This window comes from Botrytis sinoallii (genome assembly GCF_014898435.1).
Source record: "Botrytis sinoallii strain Bc 23 chromosome Unknown BSIN_011, whole genome shotgun sequence".
Lineage (NCBI taxonomy): Eukaryota > Fungi > Ascomycota > Leotiomycetes > Helotiales > Sclerotiniaceae > Botrytis > Botrytis sinoallii.
The window spans coordinates 681,984-709,893 of NW_024066038.1; the positions used below are offsets into that span (position 1 = coordinate 681,984).

The 27,910-nt window shown below is 44.2% G+C and overlaps 8 protein-coding genes across 8 annotated transcripts; 4 read left to right on the forward strand and 4 right to left on the reverse strand.

The window, feature by feature from the left end:
* Positions 1-1,134: 1,134 nt before the first annotated feature.
* EAF02_006860 (uncharacterized protein) lies at positions 1,135-3,162 on the reverse strand (the record flags this gene model as incomplete). Its single annotated transcript, XM_038902908.1, has 5 exons — positions 1,135-2,433; positions 2,488-2,647; positions 2,758-2,931; positions 2,991-3,009; positions 3,142-3,162. 5 exons carry the CDS (start codon positions 3,160-3,162, stop codon positions 1,818-1,820), a joined length of 990 nt encoding a protein of 329 aa, XP_038757229.1. The 3' UTR covers positions 1,135-1,817.
* Positions 3,163-4,617: 1,455 nt separating this feature from the next.
* Positions 4,618-5,950, reverse strand: EAF02_006861 (uncharacterized protein; the record flags this gene model as incomplete). Its single annotated transcript, XM_038902909.1, has 4 exons — positions 4,618-4,898; positions 4,975-5,493; positions 5,544-5,760; positions 5,819-5,950. The coding sequence occupies 4 exons, from the start codon at positions 5,948-5,950 to the stop codon at positions 4,618-4,620; spliced, it is 1,149 nt and encodes a 382-aa protein (XP_038757230.1).
* A 4,959-nt stretch (positions 5,951-10,909) lies between these two features.
* EAF02_006862 (uncharacterized protein) lies at positions 10,910-12,527 on the forward strand (the record flags this gene model as incomplete). The annotated part of the gene is made up of 3 exons (XM_038902910.1): positions 10,910-11,274; positions 11,332-11,776; positions 12,303-12,527. The coding sequence occupies 3 exons, from the start codon at positions 10,910-10,912 to the stop codon at positions 12,525-12,527; spliced, it is 1,035 nt and encodes a 344-aa protein (XP_038757231.1).
* A 1,427-nt stretch (positions 12,528-13,954) lies between these two features.
* Positions 13,955-20,369, reverse strand: EAF02_006863 (uncharacterized protein; the record flags this gene model as incomplete). The annotated part of the gene is made up of 2 exons (XM_038902911.1): positions 13,955-17,132; positions 17,179-20,369. 2 exons carry the CDS (start codon positions 20,367-20,369, stop codon positions 13,955-13,957), a joined length of 6,369 nt encoding a protein of 2,122 aa, XP_038757232.1.
* A 281-nt stretch (positions 20,370-20,650) lies between these two features.
* On the forward strand, positions 20,651-21,321 carry EAF02_006864 (uncharacterized protein; the record flags this gene model as incomplete). The annotated part of the gene is made up of 2 exons (XM_038902912.1): positions 20,651-21,077; positions 21,137-21,321. 2 exons carry the CDS (start codon positions 20,651-20,653, stop codon positions 21,283-21,285), a joined length of 576 nt encoding a protein of 191 aa, XP_038757233.1. The 3' UTR covers positions 21,286-21,321.
* A 24-nt stretch (positions 21,322-21,345) lies between these two features.
* On the reverse strand, positions 21,346-22,766 carry EAF02_006865 (uncharacterized protein; the record flags this gene model as incomplete). The annotated part of the gene is made up of 2 exons (XM_038902913.1): positions 21,346-22,351; positions 22,549-22,766. 2 exons carry the CDS (start codon positions 22,764-22,766, stop codon positions 21,346-21,348), a joined length of 1,224 nt encoding a protein of 407 aa, XP_038757234.1.
* Positions 22,767-24,055: 1,289 nt separating this feature from the next.
* Positions 24,056-25,300, forward strand: EAF02_006866 (uncharacterized protein; the record flags this gene model as incomplete). The annotated part of the gene is made up of 2 exons (XM_038902914.1): positions 24,056-24,602; positions 24,663-25,300. The coding sequence occupies 2 exons, from the start codon at positions 24,056-24,058 to the stop codon at positions 25,298-25,300; spliced, it is 1,185 nt and encodes a 394-aa protein (XP_038757235.1).
* A 460-nt stretch (positions 25,301-25,760) lies between these two features.
* On the forward strand, positions 25,761-27,658 carry EAF02_006867 (uncharacterized protein; the record flags this gene model as incomplete). Its single annotated transcript, XM_038902915.1, has 3 exons — positions 25,761-25,821; positions 25,878-26,320; positions 26,405-27,658. The coding sequence occupies 3 exons, from the start codon at positions 25,761-25,763 to the stop codon at positions 27,656-27,658; spliced, it is 1,758 nt and encodes a 585-aa protein (XP_038757236.1).
* Between the last annotated feature and the right edge of the window lie 252 nt (positions 27,659-27,910).

Sequence of the window (27,910 nt, forward strand, 5' to 3'; positions counted from 1 at the left end):
GAGCAAATGACCGATGGCCCCCAGAAAAGACCAAATTAACAACGCCGCCAAATAGAATAATAGGAGCATTCCACCCTACCCATCTTTCCGTGGTGCCGAAGAGACGCCTCTGCAGGGACCAAATCCGGCAAAAACGATATCTGAATATCCCCTCAACAAAACAAAAAGAAAAAGTCAACATACAACAGTGGGGATTCGCTGGTGGTCACCCACCCAACTACTATCCACCGATCTGAAGCTTGTGTATGGCAGAGCGGACGGGATGCCCAATTCTCTTCAGTCTATGGTCGTATGTGGAAGAATTGCGGTTGCTCTAGACAATATACTCGGCGTGTTTTGCGAACCGGAATGGTCATCCTGCCCCACCACAACACTATTCTAACCCTGAACTTGAATCGCGGCATGTTAGGAGGATTGAATGGATGCCCCATCCTCTTCATTCTATGATAGAACATGCAAGACGCGGAGAATTTCAAGAATACTAGAGGGGATAAAATGGCGGCGATGTAGAAGAATCAGACGAAAATCCATCTTCCACCACATAAACCACCGGGTTCAAGCCAACACCAGGCTTGACCAATACTTGCGGATGTCGGCGCTGGTTTCACCACACCCTCAATCAACCCCTTCGGAGACATCGATGATGGAATACACATGTGATTGAATATCGAGGAAATGACTGGAGTCGAAACCACAGAACTCCCATAAAGATACCGACACCAACGACCATACTGAGGCTTTTCACAGTATAACACAAGGTATCTGCCATTAGCAGTAGCGAGAATCTAGACACCTAGGTCATGATCTTTCATTATCAGACAGACTCAACCACATAGTCCCCTTACCATACTTCCCTAGCTAGCTGATCGAACACCCTTAAGAAGCTATTAGGTTTCGCTCGGCCGGATATGCCAACGAAAGCATTAACGGATTCCCTTGGAATGTGTTTGTGTCGTGTAATGACCATGAATAGAAGGACATCCTCCTTCCCGAGTTGAGAAAAAAGGCTTCACAATAAGGAAATGTACCTAGTCTTTTCCAAAGACGACAAAAGACTATAAGGCTCTACTTCCACCTATGTAATACACTTAAGAAGACTTGAAAGTAGTGCCAAAAGGGAGTAACAAAGCTTTTATAATAATGTACTCGGGAAATCTCAGACTTGTAAATCTAAAATTCCTTGGACATACCTTCTCCATAGCTGACTACATATATACAGACAAGGACATCAGATGTACCATGAAACAGCAGGCGTGTCATATAATTGGTAGCTCTTGCTACGCACCTATCTCACTTCATGGATGAAAAGACATTCGAGCTAGACTTCATTACTTCCCTTTCCCATTGATATGTTTCTATCAAAGAGCCAAGGTCTAAGCAACAAATAAATATCAAGACCCCCAAAATCAAGATAGAGAGAAAACACCCGTTTCATTTTATCTACCGTTACAAGCAAGTGAAATGCGAAGAAAAGTCCAGGTAACCAAATCCCACCCCCAGACCGTCACATCACCATCCGCAAGGTAAGACCAAAGAAAGACAAAAAGACAAGTTGTAAAAGTGGAAAAGAGAAATATCCCATCACGAAACATAATTGAGAGCCAATACGTCCCTTTTAGTCGTAGAACCTCTCTGTACATTCATTATGAGCAAAATCCTTCATTAACCAGTTCACAATGCAATTTTGGCCCGTTTTTTAATCAAATTTTTTGTTTCTCATATAACGATTGCGTAAAACACAAATTTTTTGAGATCATTTCTACATATCATGTTATGCCATGTTGTGAAAGATCGGCAGGTTCAGTTTCAATGAAACTTTAGGCGCCAAGGCTTGGGAAAGCAGATTGGTCCTCAATTTGGATGGATGCAGAAGCACCTCCGTTTCTTGGGGCACTTTGGCGTGGTGGGCCTCTATCGCCACGAGCGCGTCCACGTTGGCCCTCACCACGTCCTCGGAAACCTCCTCTGTCGCCACGTGGTGGTCCATCACCACGTCCGCGGCCTCCACGGAAGCCTCCTCTACCACCACCACGTTCAGTGGGTTCAACATAACGTTGATCAATCTCAATGGTTTGCTTCTGAGTGCGTTGGCGTTCACGCTTAGCCTTGCCACCAGTTCCAGCGACGAAGTCTTCCTCGTCCTCCTTGGAGATAGGCTTGGCGTTGGCCCACTTCTTGTCGAGCTTGCTGTCTGGCTTGCGAGCTTCAGGAGTAGCGGCGTTGAGTGCGGCTCTCTTCTCCTCTAATTGAGCGAGGTAATCGGCGTAAGAGACACTGTTGTCTTCTGGCTCAGCCTCTTCAGCGGCGGCCTCAGCTGCTTCACCATCTTCCTTAGCCTCGGTCTTGGCAATAGCTTCACCGGCTTGCTCATCAGCGAGCTCAGCACCACCTTCGGTAGCACCCCAGCCATGAGCAGCTTGCTTCTCGGAATCACTTTTAAAGTGTCAATATTTTATGCTACCACTTTTATCATAGGGGATTTCTTACCCTCCGACACCACGGCTGTGACGATCGAATTTGGCGCCTCCACGAGCACCACCTCGGCCACGTCCACCACCTTCACGTCTTGGGTGACGATCTTGTCGGACAGAGTCATCGGTTGGCTTGCCTTGGTTGTTGGCGCTGCCAGCGTTACGGTCACGGAATGCTGTTAAAATATCATTAGCTAATGTTCTGATTGATCACTGCAACTAGCTCAAATATTCCGTAATATTGGAGGTATTGATATATGCATATTGAGATTTTCCATGTACTGACCACCTTCGTTTCCGGAGTATCCTCCACGACGAGCACCACGTCCGTCAGCTACAGGAGCCTTGGCTGCTGGTGCCTCTCCAGTAGCATTGCGCTTGGTGTTGCGGGCTGGAGTCTTATCGACAACCTTCACTGGTGGCTCTGGCTCCTTGTCGGAATCATATTCGTGGTCGTTGCCTATTTTTGATCAGTTTTCGTGCTTCAAAGATTGTTTTCTGAGTAAATTCGTGGCGTACCGAGAAGCTCGTAAAGGTTCTACATTGATTCATATAGCCTTGAAACTCGTAAATGATTGAAACCCGATGGATGGCTGAATCTGCGGCGCATCTTGTCAAGCGCAAACTGCATGAAAATTTTATTGTTGATTGTTAAGAGAATAATAATTACCTTGGAAGCGATACCCGACATCTTGATCTGCTTCTCGAGTGCCTCCGAAGAAGCTTTTGCTACCGAGAGAACAATTCGGGGGTTGTGAGTTAAGAAAACGAGACTGACAGATTCCTGAACACAAGGAAGCCGTCTCTCGAGAATTGCTGATTTGCGGTTGGAGAACAAGGTAAACTTGTAAATCGTCGTTGATGCTGAAAAGTCGGTTCGTTCCTCAGTACACAAAGAATCTAAACTTGATTTAGTTTAGTGTTGGATATAAGCGAGCAGCCCACCAGGGCTTTCCAATATTTTTCTGAGATGTGGGGTTAAAGTCGAGAATTGCTTTGATTGTAGTGATAAGTGATGGTGAATGATAGAAGTGATAGAGTGGTGATAGCAGAATTGAGAACTTCTCATTAAGGTTTGGTATTGGATGTTGATTTTTTATGTATAAAAAACGGTGAATACGCTTTGATAAATCAATTGCCTTTAATGATGATAGGTTCATAGATACCTAGGTAGGGATTATGTACGTATGTCAATCATTTGTGCAACATGGAGTGAGTTTCTAAGCCATGATTCATCAATTGTCTTTGTTCTTGTTGATCTCATCTCATGGAGGCGGCGAGCTCAGATGTTCTGGATTCTAATACATTCCATTGCGACTACTTTTATCATAAAAATTGGCATTTCGCGGATTGCCCAACCATTTCTATCATTGAAGAAATTAATCGCAGAGCAAAGTATCAAATTGTTTTATTCAGAAATTTCCTGCGTGGAATTAGCAGGTAGACAATATCAAGTTATCATGTTAATCGCTCATTTACTGGTATTATCATTCATTCGTAATTACATACAATTTTACATTCATCCAAACGTTATGATCAACGTATATTTCAAGAGAGATAATGGCATCATTCATAAAGGAACGATCACCAATCCAAATGACAGAAGGAAAGAGGAACAATTAGAAAATGAAAGACAATGCCTTGGAAAATGTATCTTAAAGAAAAGGGAACCATCCAATATATTTCCATTTCTGGATGCTTTTTTCTTCCTGCCATTGTCGCCAGGCAGGAATACCCGTTCATGGAACTTACTCCGCCCATCTCTGCCCTCAAGTATGCTTATACATCTTCCTTATCCATCGTGAAAGCCATCTCCATCATGAGAGAATGAAATGCTCAATACATACAGTGCTTAATTAGACCGTGCTCATGACCGCGATCGTCTCGAAGGCATGCGAATGATGCAATGCGATAGCAACTCGAAATCTGCCATAGCTCTTGCTCATAAACTTTTTTTGCTCCGTCCCTTCCGTTTTTTGTTTTTTTTTAAACTCCATCCCAAATGCACCCCCAAACCGAACCCCCAAAACCAAAAAAATCATTGCCTGATCGCACGATACATCAAGACCGATCATCATTACTCGAACGCCAGCCGAAATCGTAGGAGAGATTATTCCCAACCGTGGGTATCATGAGCGATGATGGCTCATCGCATTGAGCTCGTGTCGAAAGAGAATTGAGTTGGAAATTGCATGCTTGCCGAAAGACCGAAGGGGTCCATGTCGAGTACCGGGTCGTAAGGATCAAGTAACTGCGTCATCGAACTGTATGCTTGAGGTGGGTTTTCGCCGTGCATACCTTGCGAGTGTGGAGGGTGGCCGAGTTGCTGGTTGAGTTGACCAGCGGGAATCGATTCGGGATACGGGCCGGGCCCTGCGATTTCGGGTTGATCGTCAACCATGTCGGCTTGCGCATCGTACTCCTGTTCTGTACTCACGGAATCAATCTAGGACGAACATAGTTCCAAAAAAAGAAAATGATAACAGGGGACGGGACAGCTTGCCGAGTTGCTCAATATGATTTTGGAATGACGGATAATAAGAAGGAGCTCCCGGAGCGCCTCCTACATTACCCGTACCATTGCCATTTCCTTGCCCCTTTGCCCCTAATGGCGATGCTACATTAGTATTAACGAGAAGTCCGGTAGTGTTTGACAATGCATGCTGCGCCTGTGTTTTGGCGGCATGAAGGCGCTGTTGCTGTTGTTGCTGTTGATGCTGCATATGAGAGTCAGAAGAAGGTGGAGTTAGTACACCTTGGTTGTTGAAGCCTGGCGAACTTGTGGTAGGCGACGACGCGTGCGAGGGTGGAGTAGGTCTCGACTGTGGCGATTGATTGGTATGGAAAGAAACTCCGGGCTCAAGCTTCGGCGCAATGCTCGAGTTCGATCGTCTAGCTTGATGATGTCTATTCATAATGGCACGCTGAACAGTAGGTGGCTGAGCCATATTCTGTTGCATGTGCGTTGGGCCAAGGTGAGGACTTCCTGTCTTCGCACGTAGTTCGGCTTGGACATCAATTCCTGTCAAAAATCAGATCATGCTCGAAAAAAAGCTCAATTGATATAATCACCTTTCTCTAGAAGAACTCTTTCAAGGAGAGAATTCTTATATCGAAGCATCAGACACTCATCAGCGGCACTTCTGTGAGCATTCTGGAGATTATGAAGGTTCGTCTCATGAACTCTAATAGTTTCTTCAAGTTGCTTGATATACTCTGTGCGACGCTCTCTAAACGCTGCTTGCGCCTGACGATTGCGTTGTTTACGTTCCTCTGAAGTAGCATAAATCTAAGGGATCGCATTAGCAAAGGGGTGCTACAGAGCTGAGCATCTTCTATCAACATACAGGCTTTCGACCGCCCTTCCTCTTTTGTTGGCCAACACTTTCTGGAGGGATTTCTGTCTCCGCCTCTGGTGTAGAAGCATCCAAAGATTCATCTGTGCCCTCTCGGACGGATTCTTTTGCGTCGATAGACATGCTTGTTGAGATGTCTGCCATTTCAATAAGGAGAAATTGTGATACTATGGTATTTCTGAACCCCGCCTTTTGTTGGCCCCAGGTATTGGCCTCGGCAAAAATTTATACAGATCAAACGAATTAAAAGAGTGAATGCACCCGACAACCAGTGCAGTGTGAATGCTTGACAGAAGCTTGGACAGCGAGGTTGCGTCTAAAAACAGTAATAGACTACTCGTTATCAGATGTTATATGGCCCTATAGGCGCCGTTCCACTGACTCCCGAATTTCTGGAAACTGGAGATAAGGTAGGGATGGCGTACGAGGCTGAGAGCCTGAGATGAACCGGTGGTTGCGTGATAAAGATTGATACAGTGACAATGAATTGGAGAATGATTGATAGAGTAAAAGATAGAGTAATAAGAATGTGAGACTTCGGTCAAAAAGTTGTGTAATAAAAACTCAGTTGAGGAGCTTCTTCCTTTTACATGGAGGAGAATATTTTTCACGGTTAGGGAGGGGTTTGAATCAGATCCGATTCGGAAAGCACGGTACCCTACTATAAGTCAGAACCCTGCTTCTTGTTGATGTTTCTAATTCCAAGGTTCATACGTATTTTTATTTTTTGGGAAGATTCTTCTAGCAACTAGTAAAGGAGTACCAGGTAGTTTGGGATCCACTAGTTTGAACTCCGCCAACAGAGAAGAGAATTTTTGCGGTGTTGGCGTTGGTGCGGCTCGGGCTATTCATCTAAAAATGCAATATTATGAACATGATTGAATTGGAATACAAGGTTACCGCGTGAAAGGAGTCTTGGCAACTGACGGAGTGTGTTCATCTAAGAGAGGGGCTTCGTTAAACTCACTGGGAGAAATGTATATACGTACGCCGTCTGGCGGGTGGCTACTAACGACTACCTACGGACAATGTTGGATGGGTAGACAGCGTGAGGGTCGACTCTACGAGAAAACGCGAGACGACGAGGATTATCAGAAGGGCTGGTAATGACAATTTGACGATGATGCAGCTCGGGATCTCAGATGATGTTTGAATTCAGTTAGCCAGGCACAAGACCGAAAGAACTAGGACTTTTGAAGTCTTGATGAATCCATCCAAAATATTTTTTAATATGGAGCCCGTTAGTACGGCCTCATGATTGGAGAATTGAGATTCCATACAGATTCCATACCGTGATCGGAATGTCGCTGACTGGAAAATACATCGTACGCCTTGGTCTTTGCTAGGTCGATAGGGTTAGATTAGGTAAGGTAAGGAATTCGACCAGTATACACGATTGGCCGCTAAGGACTTGCTATGTTGGTGAGGACAACATGTACTCGAAGAGAATAAGGTGACATTGTAACCGTACAATGTAAACCCATCATGGTACGAGAAATGCAGAGAAATGCAGGAAAACGCAGTAAACTGCAGCAGAGGCGGAGAGGAACATGCACGATTCGTGACTCGATGGAACCTTGCCTCGCTTGCTAGGGACATTTTCTCCACATAAGCCAATTGTGGCTCTTTCTCGGCATAACTAGCCCAGAGTGAGCAAGGCTAAATCAGGTGCGGAATCGCGGATGTCGTATACTGGTATGTAGTGCTAATGAGTGTAGCTTTTTTTATTGATGGCCTTGATCGTCCTGATGGCCTTCCAAATGGCTTCCAAATGGCTTCCATAAAAGCTACTACTACTACTCCGTACACACGCTTCATCCATTATTGTCTGAACACGCATAAGTTTCTCAGCCACCATAATCTGTGTCATCCCGATTTCTGTCCTATGAACCAACGAACCACCGACAACGACCATACAATACCAACAACACCAGCCTCACTACAAAGCTTGGCTCTTCGGAAACCGTTGAGAATACTGGTCATTCATCTATTTGGCTCTATGTACTGACCTGATTGCTTCCATCTCGATATGCTCTCCCTCCTTCGCTTGTCTGTGCTCCATACTTATTGATTTGCCTGAAAGGATAATATTGCATAAGTAAGGTCTACATTGGCATTGTTTGAAATTTCTCACGATATGTGAGTGGTAGGCGGGACCGGTGATTGTTACATCCTACCATTGCCATGGTAAATGCTTGCATGGCTCTTTTGGCATCTTCCCCTTCCGCTTTGCCCAGTGCTTACCACTCCTCACTGCATCAACGAAATTGGCTTAAAGTTCCCTTTCTCCCAAGATATGACCCTCAGTGTCAAAACTGTAAGGCCATGTTTATTCCCGGGAATCTGGTCATTCATCTTGATCATTAAAGGTCGAATGTTGACTGAAAGTCATCATTCGGATGCGGCCGTCATAAATTCACAATGATTATTCGGGATGTCTTCAAATCACAATCACAGAGCATGGATGATTTGATCACCTGCTAAATAGTAACTTCACATCCTGATCCATTGCCTGGGTTCAATTGGAGTCTTACCTATCGTGGCTTTTCACTCGGCTGCAACTTGCTCGTTGTAAGTTGAGGTCGTCCAAAGAGAAACTCCTCTCAACTTCTCAAGGCAGCGCCCAACTTCGCATCTGACAATGGAGCAATGCAAAACGCCACCATGAATTATGATTGGTCCAAAACAGAGTGACAAAAGATGCGGGCGTTGATTAAATGGGCTAGATTCCACATTCAAAATACAGATTCGATAGACGAGCAAGTTTCCACATCCTCCAGCCTTCAGAGTCCAAACCACATTCTACCGACAACGTGTATAATAAGTTGTCAATACCTAGTACTGTACGGAAGTAGTCACTTTGGATACTGCACGCGTATATCTGATCCTTCTCCACGGCATTTTACATCCCCTTTAATATATACTTCACACCGTGCGGGCGTGCACACGCTTCATGATTCATCAATTTCATCATTTACAGGTAAGATCTTACATATCTGGGGTTCTGAAGCAAAAATCCGCTACTAAGTTCTAACTTCCAACCTTGAACAATATCCTTGTAGTGTAAACTTCCGGTATGAGAGATGTGATTCGTACGAAGTGTAGGCTGGCCCAGGGTTCTCTTCAAGCTAGATGATCACGTCAAGCATATCTCCACGGAGCCTTATCTGCCAAGCTATCTTATTTCAGCAGGTCCAGCCAGGAATGTAGCACTGTACTGAAAGCCTTCTGTTTGACTGTTGTCGCACCGATTTTGATTAACCAATACCTATTTAGTTGCCACAAGGCTGTGATTATTAAGATGTGTGAAATTTTAAGCATCAAGCATTTGATTCTGTACCATCATCATCCATGACATACCAAAATGCCATCCCGCTTTTGTTATTTTAAGGTTTCCAATGTCACGCTGAATTGAGATGTGCCAAATAAACGCAGATCAGTCGGAGAGACTGTGGGACTTGATTATTCGGATTTCATCTCCTCAAATGGTTAAGACCAAAGGGGTTTAAGGCTACGCGGTAGAGTCCATATCTCATAATCCATGGACCTTGAAAGCACCATCAACATATAGTACATACCAAACCAATCCTTGAGCAACGAGGAGGGAATACATCAGGGCTGACGTTTCGAATTGCGAGGCCAACATTGAGCATTTCTCTCAGCTCAGGATACTTCCCATCCACTTTCGACTGTGATTTACTTTCCAAGTGCACACCGATACAGCAATTTATCGGTCAAGAGAATGGGGTCCGAATTCGGCAACTATGACCATCATGCGCCCATCATAAGGTCATGAAACAGATGCGGCTACTTGCCGCGTGATAAAAGAAGTTTTCCAGAGAAGTACGAAAAAAGTACACAGAGTCACCAACCAAACCTCTTTGAGAATCCTTGGATGCTGTCATTGAGTCTTGAGAGTCGGGTGAAACAATGGACCATGAAGAATTAATTCATGAGCGGACCCGAAAAACGGCCCTTTAGCTTAGCAAGAAACAACCTGCTGGGTTTTCACCGAGCCTTATATCGTCGACCTCGGTCGACCCCCTTTGGCATTTCGAGTCTCGACGTTGATAGGGGGGTCAAGCCCGTTGGATGCGAATGAATGGATATCTTTATTGGGGATTTTCCGCTCCTAGGAGTCTAGCACACTGCTCCATGACGTGTTTAAATGAAAAGGACAGCTTGCAATGGAGAAGGCATATTATAATTTCACGACCTTGCAAACTTCCATTCATGATTTTGTTCTATCTTCAAGATTATGTCCGAAATACTCTTCCAATTTTAATGGCAACTGCCGCAACGCCGACGACTATTCTTGTGCGATGGCTCATGTGGTAGAGAACCACGTTATCTACTCACCTGTTGATCTTGGCACTATATAGAAAGATGCTTACGGTCCACGGAGCAGGTATTCGATGTCTAGAACCACTCCTCATGATAACTCCCCGAGGCTCGGAGGGCTAATGAATATCAGTACCAAGAACTCACACTAAGTACTAGGAGGTTGGTTGAAAGCTCCAGTTTTTGATGCTTTTTAGACTTTGATTGATTGCAAAAGAGCTCACTTATTACTCTTGTGACAACTTTTTGTACCAGCATGTTCTCTACATGTATGATTTGATCAACTCAAGCTTCAAAAGACTCCAAGTTAGTTTGTTATGGATTTGTAGCTACACAGCAGGCAATAATCTCTCCACAGCATCTCAACCTTTCATTCATAACTCTTAAATGCTATCGTTAGAATGTGTCATGCTTTTCTTTGATTTTCAACATAGTTCCTATTTGATTTGCTGCCTACCTAGGAAGGTAGCTTCACATTGAACACCTTCCTAATTGCTTCATGAATTGCAATGGCACGTGATGACAAGCGCCAAAACCTTATTTTGGTGCACTGCCGTTATGTGTCCTCCTCGGTACCTGGAAAGCATCAGGAAGCTTCAACATAACATCATACCTTGGTCGAATTTCTCGAGCTTTATCAACAAGCTCAATTTATTTCCGTAATTATTATTCTCTGACGTCTCAAATCCCAGAATAGTAGAGATTGCCCCATTCCAAAATTCCCGAGGGAAACCAACCAACATGCGATTCACATCTTTACCCTCGGCCCTCCTGCTTGGACTCGCCTTGCACATTGGAGTAGAAGGTGCAGGCTTGGAGGACAAGAAACCCAAGCCTGTTGACCCATGTACTATTTCATCGACGACAGGGTCTTTCTTTGATCTGAGACCATTATCGATACAAGCTCCAGAAGAAGGGAAGAAACCTGCCAAAAATGCGAAGACGGACAGTTGGCATGCAAGAGGATATGATTACAAAGGAAATTTTACACTGAATGTGTGCGCGCCAGTGGTAGAAGAGGTGAAGAATTTTGTGGGAGTAGACAAAAACCATTGGAAGAATGTGAGCGCTTTTTATGAATATGACGGAAAGAAGTATTCTGTAGGGTAAGTTGGATCTTTATTGCATTGTTACAGGCAAACAAATTAACCAGCACATTTCAGACAACAATCAGGAAACTTAACACTCCGCGGAAGAAAGCTTGTTGTAGAGTATACGAATGGATCGCCATGTGGAGGAAAGAACAAAAAAAGAAGCTGGGACGATGACGATGACGACGACGACGATAAATCTATACGCCGGAAATCCAGCATAATATCTTTTCATTGCGAGAAAGACCCACTCGCTACTGCATCTGCCTCATACGTAGGAACCGATCCAGAAGAATGCGCCTATTTCTTCGAAGTGCGATCACAAGCTGCTTGCGGAGGCTCCGAACCTGCCAAACAGACTGTGGGTCCGGGTGCTGTCTTCGCCATCATAGGAGTTATTGCTATACTGGTGTATTTCCTCGGTGGTGTTTTCTATCAACGAAATGTCGCGCATGCAAGAGGGTGGAGGCAATTGCCCAATTATAGCTTCTGGGCTAGCATAGGAGATTTCATAAAGGTGAGCTGCAAAACATGTCTTATGAGATCAGCACCACAACTCTTTCCCCGTGTAGCGTCCGTTCGGGATGGCTCGTCGATATTGCCGACGATGGAGGTGAGGGGAATGTCAAATCGCAGGTCGCAGAAGTCGTATATACGTTCCGAGTAATTCCAAACACGGAACACAAGTTCTCTCACGTGGGAGGACGAAGTTTTCTTTATATATTCAAAATAATTGAGCCAGCGAGCGAACAGCGACATTCAGCATAGCATTTTCTTTTCGGTTTTCAGGCTGCAATTAGGATAGGCATTCAGCATTATAGCATACAATACCCGGCGTTTCAATCAAAGATTATCACAATCTTCCTTTTTCACTACTTATCGCAATGAAAACCCTCACAAGCGTGTCAAAGTCAAGCTGCATCCATAATCACATATTGCTATTTGCATATTTCTTTTTGTCTCGGTATACCGCTATCCACCTATCTATCCATTTATACAGAAGAATAAAAGTCTTGGCGAAGAGCATAACTAACACTAATTAGGACGTTTTCATCATCGCTAGTTCATCATGCTCAAGGTGCTTACCAACCCATAGGGGATATAATACCTTGAGTATCTCTGCAAATGGAAATTCTGGAGATGGAAGTAATGGTAGAGGGAGTGGGAGGGATAGAGGCGTTAGTGCAAATGAAAGTGGGAGGAGAAATTCGGGGAGTGAGGATGAAAATCGTTTAATTGATCAATTGGACGAGGAGTGGGATGATTAGAGATGGGCATTAGAAAGTTTGTGGCATAGGATGTAAATTGGAGAAGGGGAAAACTGGTATGATATTGGGCTAGTATGGTGTATAAGGATAAGGCGTTATGGGTTCGAAATCCGTGAGTGAGGGCAAACATCAGGAGGGAATCAATTGTTATGAAAACGAATGCGAATATGAAGGGCTCTGGAATAGATAGTTGACCTACCTATGATATGATTTTTTATTTATTTCTCGGCTCTTCTTCTCTAGTCTTTGTCTTTGATATTCCAGCTATGAGTGTACAGCATCGATTTGAAAGGGGTAGATGGGCGTTATCCTGTTCCTTGTTTTGAAGAAAGAGTAGAGAGGTTTTGCAATTCTCTATTCTTCGTTTTATGATGCGTTCTATATATACATTAGACAATCCAACAGTCAATCGATACTACAAAGAAGAGCAATGTGAGATGAGAGACGTGTCTAGGAATTATTCAGTAGACCCATTTTGTATTGGTTTACACCAATACTCCTCGAGACCCTACTAAAAGTTGAAATTTTATCTTCTACTGACTTTCCGTTTCCATTCGAGTAGTGAGGTTTCTCGAACGACATGGAAATGGACGATTGGGGTGAAACAGGAGACGATTCTTATTTTCTCTCTGTTCCTCTTGATTCATTCCTCTCGCTGTATGTTGAGACGAATCTTTCTTTTCGGAATCTAGATGCAGTTGTCTTGGAGATTCATGGTCAACTTCTACATGCTACAACCTTCTACCCCTCTCTAATTTCTCGTATGTCTCTTTACTTTTTTCAATGCTGTTTGAGTCATGTGTGTGCTATTAATCATATATCAAGTATAAGTCTCGCGTGGCTAGATCTCTTTCTGGCTCTCTCTATATCTGGGTGAGAATGTTGGGTGTGTAATGTATAGAAGAGATGAGTAGATAGAAATGACTAGATGATTGAGGATGATTGAATGAATTCGAGTATGAATATATTTAACTACTAGGTATATATAGGTATATATAGGTAAATATGAATGTCGAGGAAAGGCGATATCCTGAACGGATACTAAATGAGAAAGTGTACTCAATAGATTCATAAATGAATGTCTCCGAAAAATTAAAATGCTTACCTGATCATCATGTTGAATACTCCACAAAAATATCACAACCCATCAACAAGATGATTGAAACACTAAACCAATGTATTAAAGCTGCTCTGAACAGTAATAGACGTTTCATTAAGAATAGAACGCGTTGTTAATCGATCATAAAATACTAAAACACAGGGATATACACAATACCAGTTCTCTAACCATATCCATAACCATGCCTTAAACACCGTAACGCTATGCTATCCATACGCCATTTTGACAAGGAATCACTTCCTTATCACTTCATTTATGCCATTTCCAACTCCCTCCATCCCATATATACACGTTCTTCTGGGCAATACTAGTCCCTAATATAAACCGGAATACCATAAACACAAACCGCAGCTGCATTAAGATATTTCAATTTGCAAGCCCCCTTCGCCTGTGCCACCGCCTCAATCAACGACAACTTTCCTCCACCCTCTACATCCTTCTCCTCTTTCCCTTTCTTTCTTCCTCCCCCCTTCTTCTTTTCTTTTCCCTCCCCTTTCTCCCCCTCCTTTCCTAAAAGTCCCCACCCCTCCAACATCTTCCCCGCAAACCGATCAATGTCCCTGTCCGTAACATCCCATAACGTCGCTACCAATGCCGCACTCCCCGCATGCATATAATGTATCGGCTGGCCCCCCAATTCGAACTCTCCATAATTCGTGAGCGCACCACTACTACAACCCATCAAAATTGTCACTGCGCATTTCTCCATCTTGCGAATTTCTTTAGAACGAATGAATTGTCCTCCGCTTCCATGGCCGAAATACAAGAAGACGTCTTTATTTTGTAGCTCATATTTCATTTCTTCTTCAGAAGGTGCACGATTGACAATGCCGGACCAAGAAGGAAGTGCTTCTAGAGGAGCTTGGAAAGTGGTTTGTGTGTTCTTGAGATCGCCTTCGGGGTTCAGGATATAGGCGCCGTTATTGCGATCGATGTAATGCCCCTCTGGACCTTCATCTGACGCTTTCTGTTGTTTGGAAATTCGGTCTCGAAGACATCCAAGTGATGGAAGACGCGAGACTGCCAAGCCTTCCATACATGGTAGTGATTCCCATGGAAAGATGTGGAGAGCCTTGTCTAATATCAGGATAGTATGTTTTCCTTCGTCGTGCTGACTCGAACTGTGAGAAGCTTCGTGATAGCAACGTAGAGCATCATGGATTTCAATGACGATTGAATCGAAATCAATTTCTGCATAAGCGTTCAATTCTCCGTGGAATTGAAGAACGTCAACAACGAAATATAAAAGGTCAGTCAGTTGTTCGGAAAAATCGCTATCATCTGCTGATGGATTACCAAGACCGATAAATAGCTCCAAAATTCTGCTGTCCAAAGTGACACGAGGTCCAGAGTTTCTTTTGCTCTTTCGACGAGAAGGGAGATGCTTGTCAAGTATATTCTCAAAGGATTTTTGAAACCGAGCGAGAAGATCCGACTTTCTGGTGAATTGAGAGAATATTCCTGCAAACCCTCCTAACCATACCTTCTCGATATTTTCTAGTAGATCCTTGAGACGAGAGTCTAACTCTGCACGTTCTGCCCACCAAGCAAGTTTGGCTTCACGACCTGTCCTGCTAGGGCCGCTTTGGGAGTTGGCCTTCGCAGAATCAATGATATTTAAGAGCTCGCTTTTTCCTTGCTCAAACCCAAATACTTCTTCATCTGCATCCATGGAATTGTTACGCCCTAAAGGTAGACGAAGTACAAACGGACTATGACCGGTTTGTAATTTAGTGATAGAAAGTTCTTGACGATTCTCGCTCAAAGATATTGAGAGAGCAGTCCATGTTTTGGGGAGGATATCTATATATTCCTTTTGAAATTTCGGAATATCGCAGAATGATAATGAAGCGCCGAGACTTGATCGCCGGGACATAGCCCCACAATCGGGCCAACGAAGGTCATCGAGTTCTGGGATACAAGTCTCTTGTAAGATGACTTTGCGCTCTCTGCGGAATGCAAGAGTACGTGCAGAATCAATGGAGCAACTTGCAAGACCGGGTTGGGATCTTCCCTTGATTGGCCCTGCAGCAGAGAGCAAAATGGAGACATTGTTCAAGAGTGAAGTTATCTTGTGCATAACAGAGATTGGAGCAACGAGAAATGCAACTGGGTAGGTTTCCACTAAAATCTCTTGAGCTCGGTGTAACTTGTCAAAAAGGTTATCTGGACTTGGACTCTTTGCCCCACGACCACTTCTCGATGTTTGTGTTTTTCTAGGTGGTGATTGTTGTACGGGATTTGAGTTTTCGGCGTGGCTCTTATTGCCTTTCAGACTTCCGACAACCGATGGAAATGAGAGAGTTGAGTCTTGAAGTACAGAGTATACTGGATCGGAGACCATTTGTTCCATGCATCGTACAAGCAAACATCGAGCCTCCGAGAGACCTTGATACACCTCGTCCAATTGGCTATTAGAGTATTTACTGGCTTCATCCAAGAAGACCTGGGCTTCATTCCTTTTTTTCACGCTCATGAGAGCGTCAGCCAATTGCCACAGAATATTTGCTCGTAAAGAGTCTAATTGAGGACACTCTGTGCTAACTGATGATTCCACGGGTGTTGGAGTTTTTGAACGAACGACAGGCTTTCGGGGAACTGGCAATTTCTTACGTGTGGTAGTTTTTCGAGTGGCTGGTGCCTTTCGTTTTGATATAGAGAGCGTTTGAATTCCGGTTTCCAACGTATCAGGAACATCCGGCGTACTAATATCACCCAATTCGAGGGTTGCAAGAAATGCAGGGTCTATGAGAGTTTTGAGAGTTTGATTTGCTTCCTCCAGACATGCAATTTCTGCTTTACGATCTCCAAGCATTCCACGGAGACGTCCAATTTGGCATGCGACTGTGACCGAACTTTTGCCCTTGGTCCCATCTTTATAGAACTTTTCTGCGTCTGTAAGGTAATTGGTGCCCTTGTCTAGGTTTCCAGCTTTAGTCCAGATGTTTCCAAGTGTGGCCAAAGCTATTGCAGACTGCCCATCAAAATTGAATGATTTAATGAGTTCGTGAGCTTGCTCTCCATAATGTAACGTCTCTTGAAATAGCCCATGATGAGCGTACAGATTTGATAAATGAATCAACCCATGGAAAAGAGGAGCGACCAATGGCCAAAATCCAATTCCTGATGGGCTGTCCTGCGGCTGGGGTTGACCCGCTATTTTGTTTGTAGAAATATCCAGTTGGGAGAGCCCATCAACTACTTTCTCCGCATCGTCTCTGGGTACAGCCGCCAGTTTCTTTTTCCGAAGTATTGCTTCGGTGGTAGCCCATGCGCGCCTGAGTAGTCTGACGCTCTGTTTAGCATGGACAAGAGCAGATTCTGAGCCTCCCTGTTCAATGGCAAGCATCGATCGAATCAAAGAAGCTTTTGCAACAACACAATTCAGTCGAGTCTTTTCTTGAAGACTGAGAGGCGATTTATCTTCTTCTAATTCCTTTCGTTCCAGAATAAAAGCTCCTTCAGCACACTCTAGATGAAATTGGCTATCATATGTCAGTGGGTTCTGGAGGATAAAATTTGTGGACTTACCATTTTTCAAGGTTTCCAAGTGCTAACATGTATTGTGAGTGTGCAATGTGAAGATCTGTTTTGGCGCCAAGATTGCTACGCAAGCTAAAACTTTGCGCCTTGTCCAATGCTAATCCAGCTTTTCCAGAATATCCAAGTTGAAGCCACGAGAGGCCCAAGGCACTGTAAGTTGACACAATGTCGTTATGACCAGATACTTCACAGTAGAGTTCATTGTAATCAGCGATAAGGCGAAGAATGACAAGCTTGTCAGTTTCTAGACCTCGCATTTCCATGAAGTTGGCAAGTGACTGTAAGTGAAGCAAGAGCTGCGGGATATTCTCAATGCGAAGCTGCAAAGCAGTGAGATTTTCAGCTTCAGAACGAATGGTTCGCCAGTTCACGATGCAGTTCTTCAGATTTTTGATGCAAATTTCATCTTTCTGAAGTTCCATTATACTTACTGCCATAGCCACCCAATGTCTCAAGTAGCCTGCTAAACCAGAATCCTTGGTAGTGTCAATATCGATAGACTTGCTCATAAGAGCCGTGAGTGTCTCAACCATATAACCGTCTTGTTGTTCATTGTGCGAATGTTGAAATATGGTCATTGCCCTCAGCCTGCGCACGGGGTATTGATTCAAGTCGTACAAGGAAACTAGGTGCTCAAACACCTTGCTTTTTAAGTCCATGACAACAGAAGTGGGATTAGCGAGGCCGGTCAAGATATCCAACTCATGTTCAAGAACAGCCCCCTTTTGCTCATCCGTCCAAGAGAGACCGAAAAGCCAAGGTTCGGGAGAAATTTCTGGGTGACTGAGATAAACCTTTACTAGAGACTGTATAGTCCGAGCGAGAACTTGCGCATCGTCACTACACTCCCAAGCTTTGCGAATAGATAGAATTTTGGCGTTTTCGACCACCTTACACAAAACACCATTTTCTACCGTCTCATCTCGTAGCATAACAAGGGCTTTGAAAAGTTCGTCAAATCGACCCTTGCTTTTGGAAAGATCCGCCATTCGTTCCAGTTTCATAGACATAAGGCCAGCGTTCCGGTCCGGTAAAGGCCTTGATTTAAGACAGTCAATTGACCTTCGGAGAACTACTCGTGTCTGTGGAGTTCCTTTGCCAGCATCGTTATTACGTCGTAAGTCAAGAAAATACATGAAGTAAAGGTTAGAAATCTTGATATAGCACTGTGTCGCATTGAAGTTCTCATCTTCCATAGAACCCTGTTCTAGCCGGTCGAGCAATGCAAGACAATCTTGCAGTAAGGAATCTATCCGTTCCCATACTGGTGCCTCTTGTTTCAGAAGCAATTTGATCAAGAATAATGCAGAATCAATTGCATGGACGGAGGGCTTGGTGATAAATTTCCTGCGTTGTTCGAATCGCATAACATCCTTGCTTGAGGTATTTTCATCCGGTTTCTTACCAATATAGCGAAGTGATAGTCGAGGGCATAAGGAGACGAGGGTTTCACACATTTGACGGACTTCGGGCGATAGAGCGTTTGTATTGGATGACAACTCAGACACAGGGTTCGAAATCGCAATGATAGCAGCTCTCCTTGCCGAAGAGACTTCTGTCAATAATTCATCGATTTCAGATGCCTCCCCCTTAAATGGTTGCTCTAGCACATCCAACAGCTCGATCAATAAATTTTCTGTTTGCTCGCGTTGAGAACCCCGCAGAGTGAGAGAAACTAAACGAGCTGTGAGAGCACTGTGCCTAGCATTGGAGTCGGCTTTAGAATCAAGAAGATTTCTGACCATTCCAACCCATTCAATAGCTTCATCAATAACATTAGCTTCTTTAGAAAGGGATCCTAGTATACGGTATATTCCAATCAAGGCAGGTGCCGACTTAAGCCCGTCGGTTTCGTATTTCAATGATGACTTTTTGAGATGCGAAAATGCGTTAGAGCATTTTGTATATACCTTATCAGCCTCATTTTGACTTCGGCGGGCAAACGCTTGAACACATCTAAGGAAAGGATCAAAGACATCCTTTTCAACATCTCCTTTATGATTTGCAAGTTTCCACCATGATAAGCGTACATCGAGAGCTAAAGCTTGTAATATGAATGCCGCCTGTGGTGTTATGCTGACTTTACAGTCCACAGCGGTGGCATCTTCTGAGGACGAGACGCTTGGACTCATAGATAGAAGCATGTCCGACAGAGTTTGAAGTTGACGGGCAGACTTGTTCACTTGCGTTGAATCTTCGGCGGCTTTCAAAAGGAGTTTTACAGGCGAGGAGGCATGTCCGGGTCGTAGAAATGGCATCGCGGCTTCAATGGACTTAGGTTTCCGGGAGGCAATCATAAGCCTTAGTGCCTGTAACTGAGTTGTAATCACCAGACCTAATTTCGCACCCGTTGTTGAGATCTCCCCAAAATCCAAAAGTTCAGCCAAAGTTTGTGGTGTTGAAGCGGAAGCTGCATCTTTGGTTACTGGCGCACTCTTCCCTTCAGTTTCCACGTCCAACCGTCGTTTCAAGATCCTAAGCTCTTTAGTTGCCAAATCCTCTAAACCAAGTGCCAGCAATTTTCCAACCAGAACAGACATTCCGTTTTCGAGCTGTAGAGGTGGCATAGTAAGGCCTGTTATGTTCGCAGCTTGGATTCCTCGTAAACACAGAAAGGCAGCCCTGGCGCATTCCGCAACCGATCGAACTCCGGGAGAGCATGCTGATGTTGACGATGCGGATCCATCTCGAGTTTTTGAAATGTTGGGCGAACTAGAAACTCGATTTAAAGCCCGTGGCTGTAATGGTGCTTGAGGAACTGAACTTGATCTTCTAAGCCCTTTGCGAGCTGCTGCTTTCTCCTTGGTAGTTGGAGCTTTCCGGGGCTGAGATGGTACCTTGATCGCTTCTGTTAAAACTTTTAATGTATTGTTTACAACTTCAGTAGCCAGTGTGAATTTTTCTTTTGCAGACAACAATTCTACATTATCGTCTGCGTTCGCATTTTCCTTATCCGCCTCGTTGACTTTAGACCGCGACGTAGGAGCTCGAATTGTGCTTTTTTTTGTGGGTTTCGCAGTCGCTTTAGCTATTGGTTTTGAGGATCCAGAAGTACTTGGGGTTGTAGTCGCCTTAGAAGATAATAAGTCACTGAGTAGAGTGACTGTTGCTGGAGTACATGTTGTTGTCGAAGATATAGCGGCGCGCACAGCATCCGCGGATTGCTGTGATGAATTCATTACAATAGAAATTCTGTCAAGAAAGAAACAGTATTATTGGTACTTAGACATTATTCCAAAAAGGTAAAAGAAAAACAATTGATGTCGTCTTCGAGTGATGTAAAGAATCATCAATCTCCATAATCGAAAAACGGATGTCCCCTGTTGACTTTGTTTCCGAGGCAACCACAGACCTAAAACTTTCGGCTCATCCTAAAGCCCTACGGAAATTCAATTTTTACAACTTCAATACTGTTCCCCTACCTATTTACATCTTGACAACAATATTCAACCCGTTTACAATGAACAAATCAACGATGATTAAAAGGCTGATTTCTGCGCCACCCGCTATCAGAAGCACAGTTCTTCAACAACGATTATTCTTCCCTCAGTCTCGCCAATATGCCGTTCAAAGCGTCACTCAGGCTTCGTTCTGGGCGAATCTGATTCCTAAACCATTTCGAAAAAGCGAACGAGCTGTAAGCAAAAAGCCGAAATCTAAAGATTGGAATCCTGCGACTTTTTTCATATGGATCTTCCTTCTGATTGGATCCATGTCAATTCAGATGATAGCCTTAAGAAATGAATACACAACTTTCAGTCGCCGCGCTGATGCCAAAATTGGAGTATTGAAAGAAATTATTCAGAGAATAAGAAATGGAGAAAAGCCTGACGTTGAAGCACTTCTCGGAGTTGGAGATCGAGAGCAAGAACGGGAATGGGAAGAAGGTATATATGTTATTCATGATTAAATTCTTGGGGTATGATTCTAATATGTCTGGATAAAGTCTTACAGGAGATCGAACGAGAAGATGCAGCGTTACAACAATCTACCGCAGTGAAATCTAAACCAGAGAATGTTGACGTTCCAGAGACCAAAAAGAAGGCTCCCGAAAACGCGAAGAACAAGAGCAATGTGCCCTCGGGATTCTATTGAGAAAATTTATGTACAAAAAATGGTCTACTATACAAGATTACAAGATTGATGGATGTATTTCTACGATAGCATGTCCTTGAACATACCGCTATTTTTCTGTCGTGCTTCGTAAGGAGTTTGAACGTCGTCTTTTCTAGACGTGAAGCCGATCCGATTTAATTGATCAACAAGTGCAGGTAGAACTACATCAGTTCCTAGTTCGGCCCGTACACCGAATTCCCCAGTTTGGCCACTAGAGAGATTCTTAAAGAATGCCTCCTCACCTCTGACCCCGCCCAGATTCAAAATTGCGATAGGCATATTCCTCTCTTGAGCACGTCGTGCTAATCTCCAGGCAGAGTATGTGGCAAGCGAAGTTCCCAGCACTAACAGCCTACCGGAATCATCAATTGCTTGTTCAGCGGCTTCCTTTACTTGCGCATTAATACTCTCCCCAAACATGACCACAGCGGGTTTCAATATACCCGCTGTACTCGTTGCTTTCCAAGCTCCCTCTTCGTCAACTTCCACAATCGATTGCGATCCATCTTTTAAGATTGGAGGATTTTCAAGACAATGAGGGCACGGCGGATATCTGAAGGTGTCATATGGTGCTCCGGGTACGTCAACATCTCCGTCAGGATTTGCCTTCATGCCTTTTGCTCGTCGGTCTTCTGGGTCCTCCGTAGTTAAAGCTCCAGATTCAAGTATTTCAGCCAAAAATGCAGCCCATGCTGGATTCAATCTTGATAAAGATTCTTGGAAAACATCTCTAGGTAAGTCTTTTCGGCAGGTGACGCATGTCAAAGCTCGAAGATATCCATGAAGTTCAACAGTTGCCAAATTTGGATGTGCCTCCGAGTGAAATGAATCAACGTTTTGTGTGACCACCCGCTTTACAATGTTCATATCGGCAAGGTCTTTAATAGCATAGTGGGCGGGGTTCGGCTTGGCTTTGTGTAAATTCGTCCATCCTAAGAAACTCCTCGCCCAGTACCTTCGACGTGCCTGGTCGCTCGCAATGAATTCATGATAGTAAACAGGTCGATATGATTTATTCAACACGTATGTGCCTTTCGAACCTCGACTATTGGGGATGGAAGGTTAGCAATCGTCCACGCAATGTGAGCTTGGCACTGGATGATATATAGAGTCCCGGATGGTTAATATGCAATATCATATATACCCTGTTCGCTAAGCAAGAAGCCCCTCAGTAGATGATTCACCTCTTCTTGCAGCAGATGAAACAACGACCTATGGGTATGAAAGATCCAATGTACTCACTAATCTGCCAATCCCGAAGCCACAGAGATGCCGGCTCCTGACAAAATTACTGTTGATTGTGGGTCTTTGACTCCATCCGGAAGGTTATGTGAAGGCGGGGCAGTGAGGAATTTCGACAGAGCGTGAATCGCCCCCGGTAATGAGTTTGCGCTTCGTGGTAGGATTGATGGAGGGGGCAGTGGACCCGTATAGGGTATTCTCATAAGAGGTTTTCGCATTGGATGATCATGGATCTGGCATTCAGCATTTAGACACGCGCTCGAGGATACAAAAGGTTGTAGATAGAATGAATGAGTTGAGATTCAAAATATACTAACGTCATGATTAGTTTGGTGGCGGATCAGGCTATGATATAGTGGCTTAGTCAATGCAAGGCTATCATCTGTCTACCTATCCACCGGTATCTTCGTATCTATCCACGAGGTATCCATTCTTAGGTAGTCTAATCGTCGCTTTTTCCGCTGAGCACAACGAATAGCCAAACTCGCATATCTAGCGAGTGGGCATACGACTACAGTACATACTGTCTTCAAGCTCGGAATATTAAGTCGGGTATGCAAAGGATGATATTCGGCTGAAGTAACCACTGTCTCCAACTGTATACAGGACCTAGCTAGGTATTTGTATGAATGCCGGTAGAAAGGATTCCCGGTCCAAACCTCCCAAAGTCTCATACGTACTCTGTACATACAAGTAGCTCCCATTTTATATCACGGATGTGGAGATACACATTCGACAGTGACATTCCCTAGATGCAATTCATCCAAAGGCCACGCAAGGGCCAAGATATATGTTTATATAGAGTGACATCTTCACCCTGTAAGTTTCATCTGATTTCCAAAGCATCCCTAGGTCTTCAAATGGCTTTTCGATGACTGGCTACCGTCTCGTCCAAAAACGGTTCATCCCCAGGGAATCGTCGTCATTTGGGAAGGTTGGCTTGCGAATTCATTTATGCAATTCGATATTAACCTTACGAAAGCCTCGCTGTACTCGTAGAAATTTACTCCACACTCCATCTAACGTTTGCTAATTCCTTTCTAATTCTTCACTAAGCAATAATGCCATTTCCACTTTAAGCTTACAATATAATTTTTCCCCTTACGCTCCGTACAAAGTACATCCATCGACCCTTAACGTGGTCCATAACACTCCTTGTAAAAGCACATAGTACTTTTAATGAACGCCTAGAAAGGGTGTACACGAAAAGGATATTGTCCGGGTAGAATACATTTCTTATTTTATGGTTAACTCCAAAAATAAATTATTTATGTCCATGCCTCTTCATTGCTTCTCCCATGGACGCTTTTCGTTAAGGCCTGTCGTCACACTGGGGTTTAAGTCGAACATAAGGACACCTCAATATCAAATTGCCCGAGTATTGCAGACTGCCGCTTTCGATTCCACTTTACTCAATTATAGTACTAAAGCTTACAACATTCCTCTTAAATCCTTCCCAAGACTTCAATCATTATCCGATAACTTCAATCCAAGACTACTCAATTCAATGACCGCTCTCACAACTACTCAAACGCGTTCACACGCGGGCCACTCTCATCATCACCATCATGATAATACATACCTCACCTCTACGAATAAGAACGATGCCGGTGTGCGGATTACTCGGATTGGACTTTATTCGAACTTGGGCATGGCGGTTGCCAAAGGAGTAGGAGGATACATGTTCAACTCTCAAGCTATGTTGGCAGATGCCTGGCACAGTGTCACCGATCTTGCCAGTGATATCCTTACATTGGCGACAGTTTCCTGGAGTCTCAAACCTCCAACCGAACTCTTTCCAACAGGTTTTGGAAAGGTTGAAAGCTTAGGATCATTGGGTGTTAGTGGCATGCTTCTTTTCGGAGGGATGTTTATGTGCTTGAATAGTTCTGAGATCCTGTATGCACATTTCTTCTTAGATGCCCATGCGGCCGCAGAAGCTGCCGCACATGCACATGGACATAGTCATAGCCATGGGCCATTACTACCTAGTTTACACGCTGCTTGGCTAGCTGCCGGTACAATCGTCGTCAAGGAATACCTATACCAAGCAAGTAAGTTGCCATTGGCAAATCGTTCGTTGATTTATCACATGCTGACTTGAATCTCCACAGCAATGAAAGTAGCACGAGAAAGAAAGAGCTCAGTTCTAGCCAGTAATGCGATTCATCACAGAGTTGACTCCCTCACCGGTATCGTTACCCTTTTCGCAATTCTCGGAGCAAATTTCCTACACGAGGCAGCTTGGTTGGACCCCGTTGGAGGATTCCTCATCTCATTACTCGTGATTAAGGCTGGATGGGGCAATACTATATCAGCGCTATACGAATTGGCAGATAGAGGAATCGACTCCGAGGTCAAGGAGTCTGTCACAAAAGCGGTACAAAAGAGTCTGCTCAATCTTACAGAAGGGTCAGAAGTGGAATTACGAGAAGTCGAGGGTGTTAAGTCCGGACAGAACTATCTGATAGAGCTTCAACTTGCCGTACCCAAGGGATGGACAGTTGAGGATATTAGAGAAGTAGAGGATAGTGTCAGACAAATGGTCGGCTCAAAGGTTCGAGGTGTTCGACGAGTAAAAGTACGCTTTGTACCAAGAGATGAAGCTAAACCTTCCCTTTTCGATGAGTTTATCAGTGGAGATGTGAGCCCACGAGAAAGCCCTGAACCTGAATTGAATGGACACGACCACGACCACGATCACGATCACAATGGACATGCCCACAGTCATGACACTAAGAAGACGTTATAGTCGTTATAGAAGATCGTATGAACATTCATGGTTGGAGTTTGCATGGAATTGGAGTCGGCGTTAAGGATGGGTGGTAAGACTTCATGATAAGTCTTTGCAATTACAGAGGAGCAATTTGGCGTAGGGGGGTGAAATTTCTACAAGATTGTACTCTATGCAATGTATCAAAATTTATAGAGCCATTATGATGGAAAACGATTGTCTGCTTTGATTGGTGCGCATCTAAACACCCGAACCACTTGGATTTATGGCTTTCATTCAGGCTAAATGTGGATACTATTCCAACGTCAACTTTTAATAATCCTCCCTTTCTCCATAACCCCACGATAGAGGCAGGTCTAATTCTTTGTGTATAAAATAGCCCTTTCGTTCTTTTGTTCCTCTTAGATTTTGTGATATTTAATTCATTCATTGCATTCTCCATCAGGTCAATATTTAAATCGAGATCAAAAAATCAAACATGTCTCCAAAAGATGAACCTTTATACCTAGGATTTGACCTCTCCACCCAACAACTAAAAGGTATGTCCACGTGAGCATAGTTCCCTCATTCTACCGCTCTCTAATTTTTTCCCAAGCAATTGTGGTATCATCTTCCCTCAAAGTCCGATACGAAGCTAAAGTCGACTTCGATGCCGACCTCTCCAAATATGGCATCAAAAAAGGTGTACATGTCAATGAAGTCGAAAGAGAGGTTTACGCACCGGTAGCCATGTGGCTCGAAGCTGTTGATTTAGTTCTCCAACGACTTTCGGAAAAATCTTGTCCCTTTCACTTGATCAAGGGAATTTCAGGCTCAGGTCAACAACATGGAAGTGTTTACTGGAGCCAAAAGAGTGAAGAAGTATTGGGAGCTTTGGAAACGAAAAAGAGTTTGGTAGAGCAGTTACAGGATACGTTTGCGCATCCGTGGAGTCCTAATTGGCAAGATGCGAGCACGCAAGAGGAATGTGATGCTTTTGATCGGGAGTTGGGAAGTGAGGAGAAACTAGCAGAAGTTACGGGGAGCAAAGCTCATCATGTTAGTTCTGTCCTGTTAATTCTCGCATTTTATGTCGCAGGAATTATGCGTAGCTGGATTTGCTTTGACTAACAACACTTACAGCGATTCACGGGACCACAAATCATGCGTTTTCACAAAAAGCATCCAGAGGTCTACCGCCGTACTTCTCGTATAACCCTCGTCTCTTCTTTCCTGGCATCTTTGTTCCTTGGGAGAGTTGCTCCCTTCGATATCAGTGATGTTTGTGGCATGGATCTCTGGGACATAAAATCCGGATCTTGGAGCGAGCCTCTTCTCACCCTTGCAGCTGGATCTGATGGTCTTGCTTCCTTGAAATCCAAACTTGGAGAGGTACGAGAAGATGGCGGCGGAAGCATGGGCTCTATATCCTCTTACTTCACATCTCGCTATAACTTCCCCGCTGATTGTGGAATCGTTCCTTTCACCGGTGATAATCCAGCCACAATCTTAGCTCTCCCTCTTCGCCCCATGGACGCTATCGTCTCCCTCGGAACATCCACAACCTTCCTCATGTCAACCCCCAACTACGTCCCAGACCCCGCTTACCACTTTTTTAACCACCCTACTACAGCCGGTCTCTACATGTTCATGCTCTGCTATAAGAACGGAGGTCTCGCCCGCGAAAAAATTAGAGATGCTCTCCCGGCATCCAAAACCTCAGATCCATGGTCCAACTTCAACCAAGCGGCCACAGAAACCCCACCTCTCGCTCAAAAATCTCCTTCTGATCCCGCAAAATTAGCTCTCTATTTTCCCCTCCCAGAAATTGTGCCAAACGTCCGAGCCGGTACCTTCCGCTATGAATCCTCACCAAGCAGTACACTAAATGAAGCCAAGACACCATATGATCCAGAAACAGATGCTCGTATCATTGTAGAATCACAAATCCTTTCTTTGCGTCTTCGTTCGCAGAAATTAGTTACGTCACCTTCGAAAGATATACCAGCTCAGCCTCGTCGCATCTATCTCGTAGGTGGCGGCTCGCATAATCCAGCCATTGCGAAGATTGTGGGTGAGGTGTTGGGTGGAGTGGAGGGAGTATGGAGATTGGATGTTGGAGGGAACGCGTGTGCCTTGGGCGGTGCTTACAAAGCCGTTTGGGGCGTAGAGCGAAGCGAGAAAGAAGGGGGAAAGATTGGAAGTGGCAATGAGGCAAAATGGAAAGGGGAAACTTTCGAGGAATTGATAGGAAGAAGGTGGAAAGAAGAGGGCGCTATTGAGAAGATAGATGAGGGGTATAGACCTGAGGTGTGGAAGCAATATGGGAGTGCTCTTGGAGCATTCGAGGAGATGGAGAAGGTAGTTCTGGAGGGTGAGGAAAGGTTCAAGAAGTGATATTGCTGGTGGAGTTTTGGTAGGTGATGACTGACTGATATTCGGGCATCGACTGATGTCGTTTCACATATTTTCAGCTCTGTAGTCTAACTTACTCATAATATTACAATCTATCCCCAAAAATAAACAGACTTGTATTGTAATCAGAGGATTAGCGAACTTCAAAAAAGGAGTAAAATAACATGGATAGAAATTCGAGAGCATCAGAAGACTACAAGAATCCTAACCATTGCGAAAGATGTAGAAAGTATG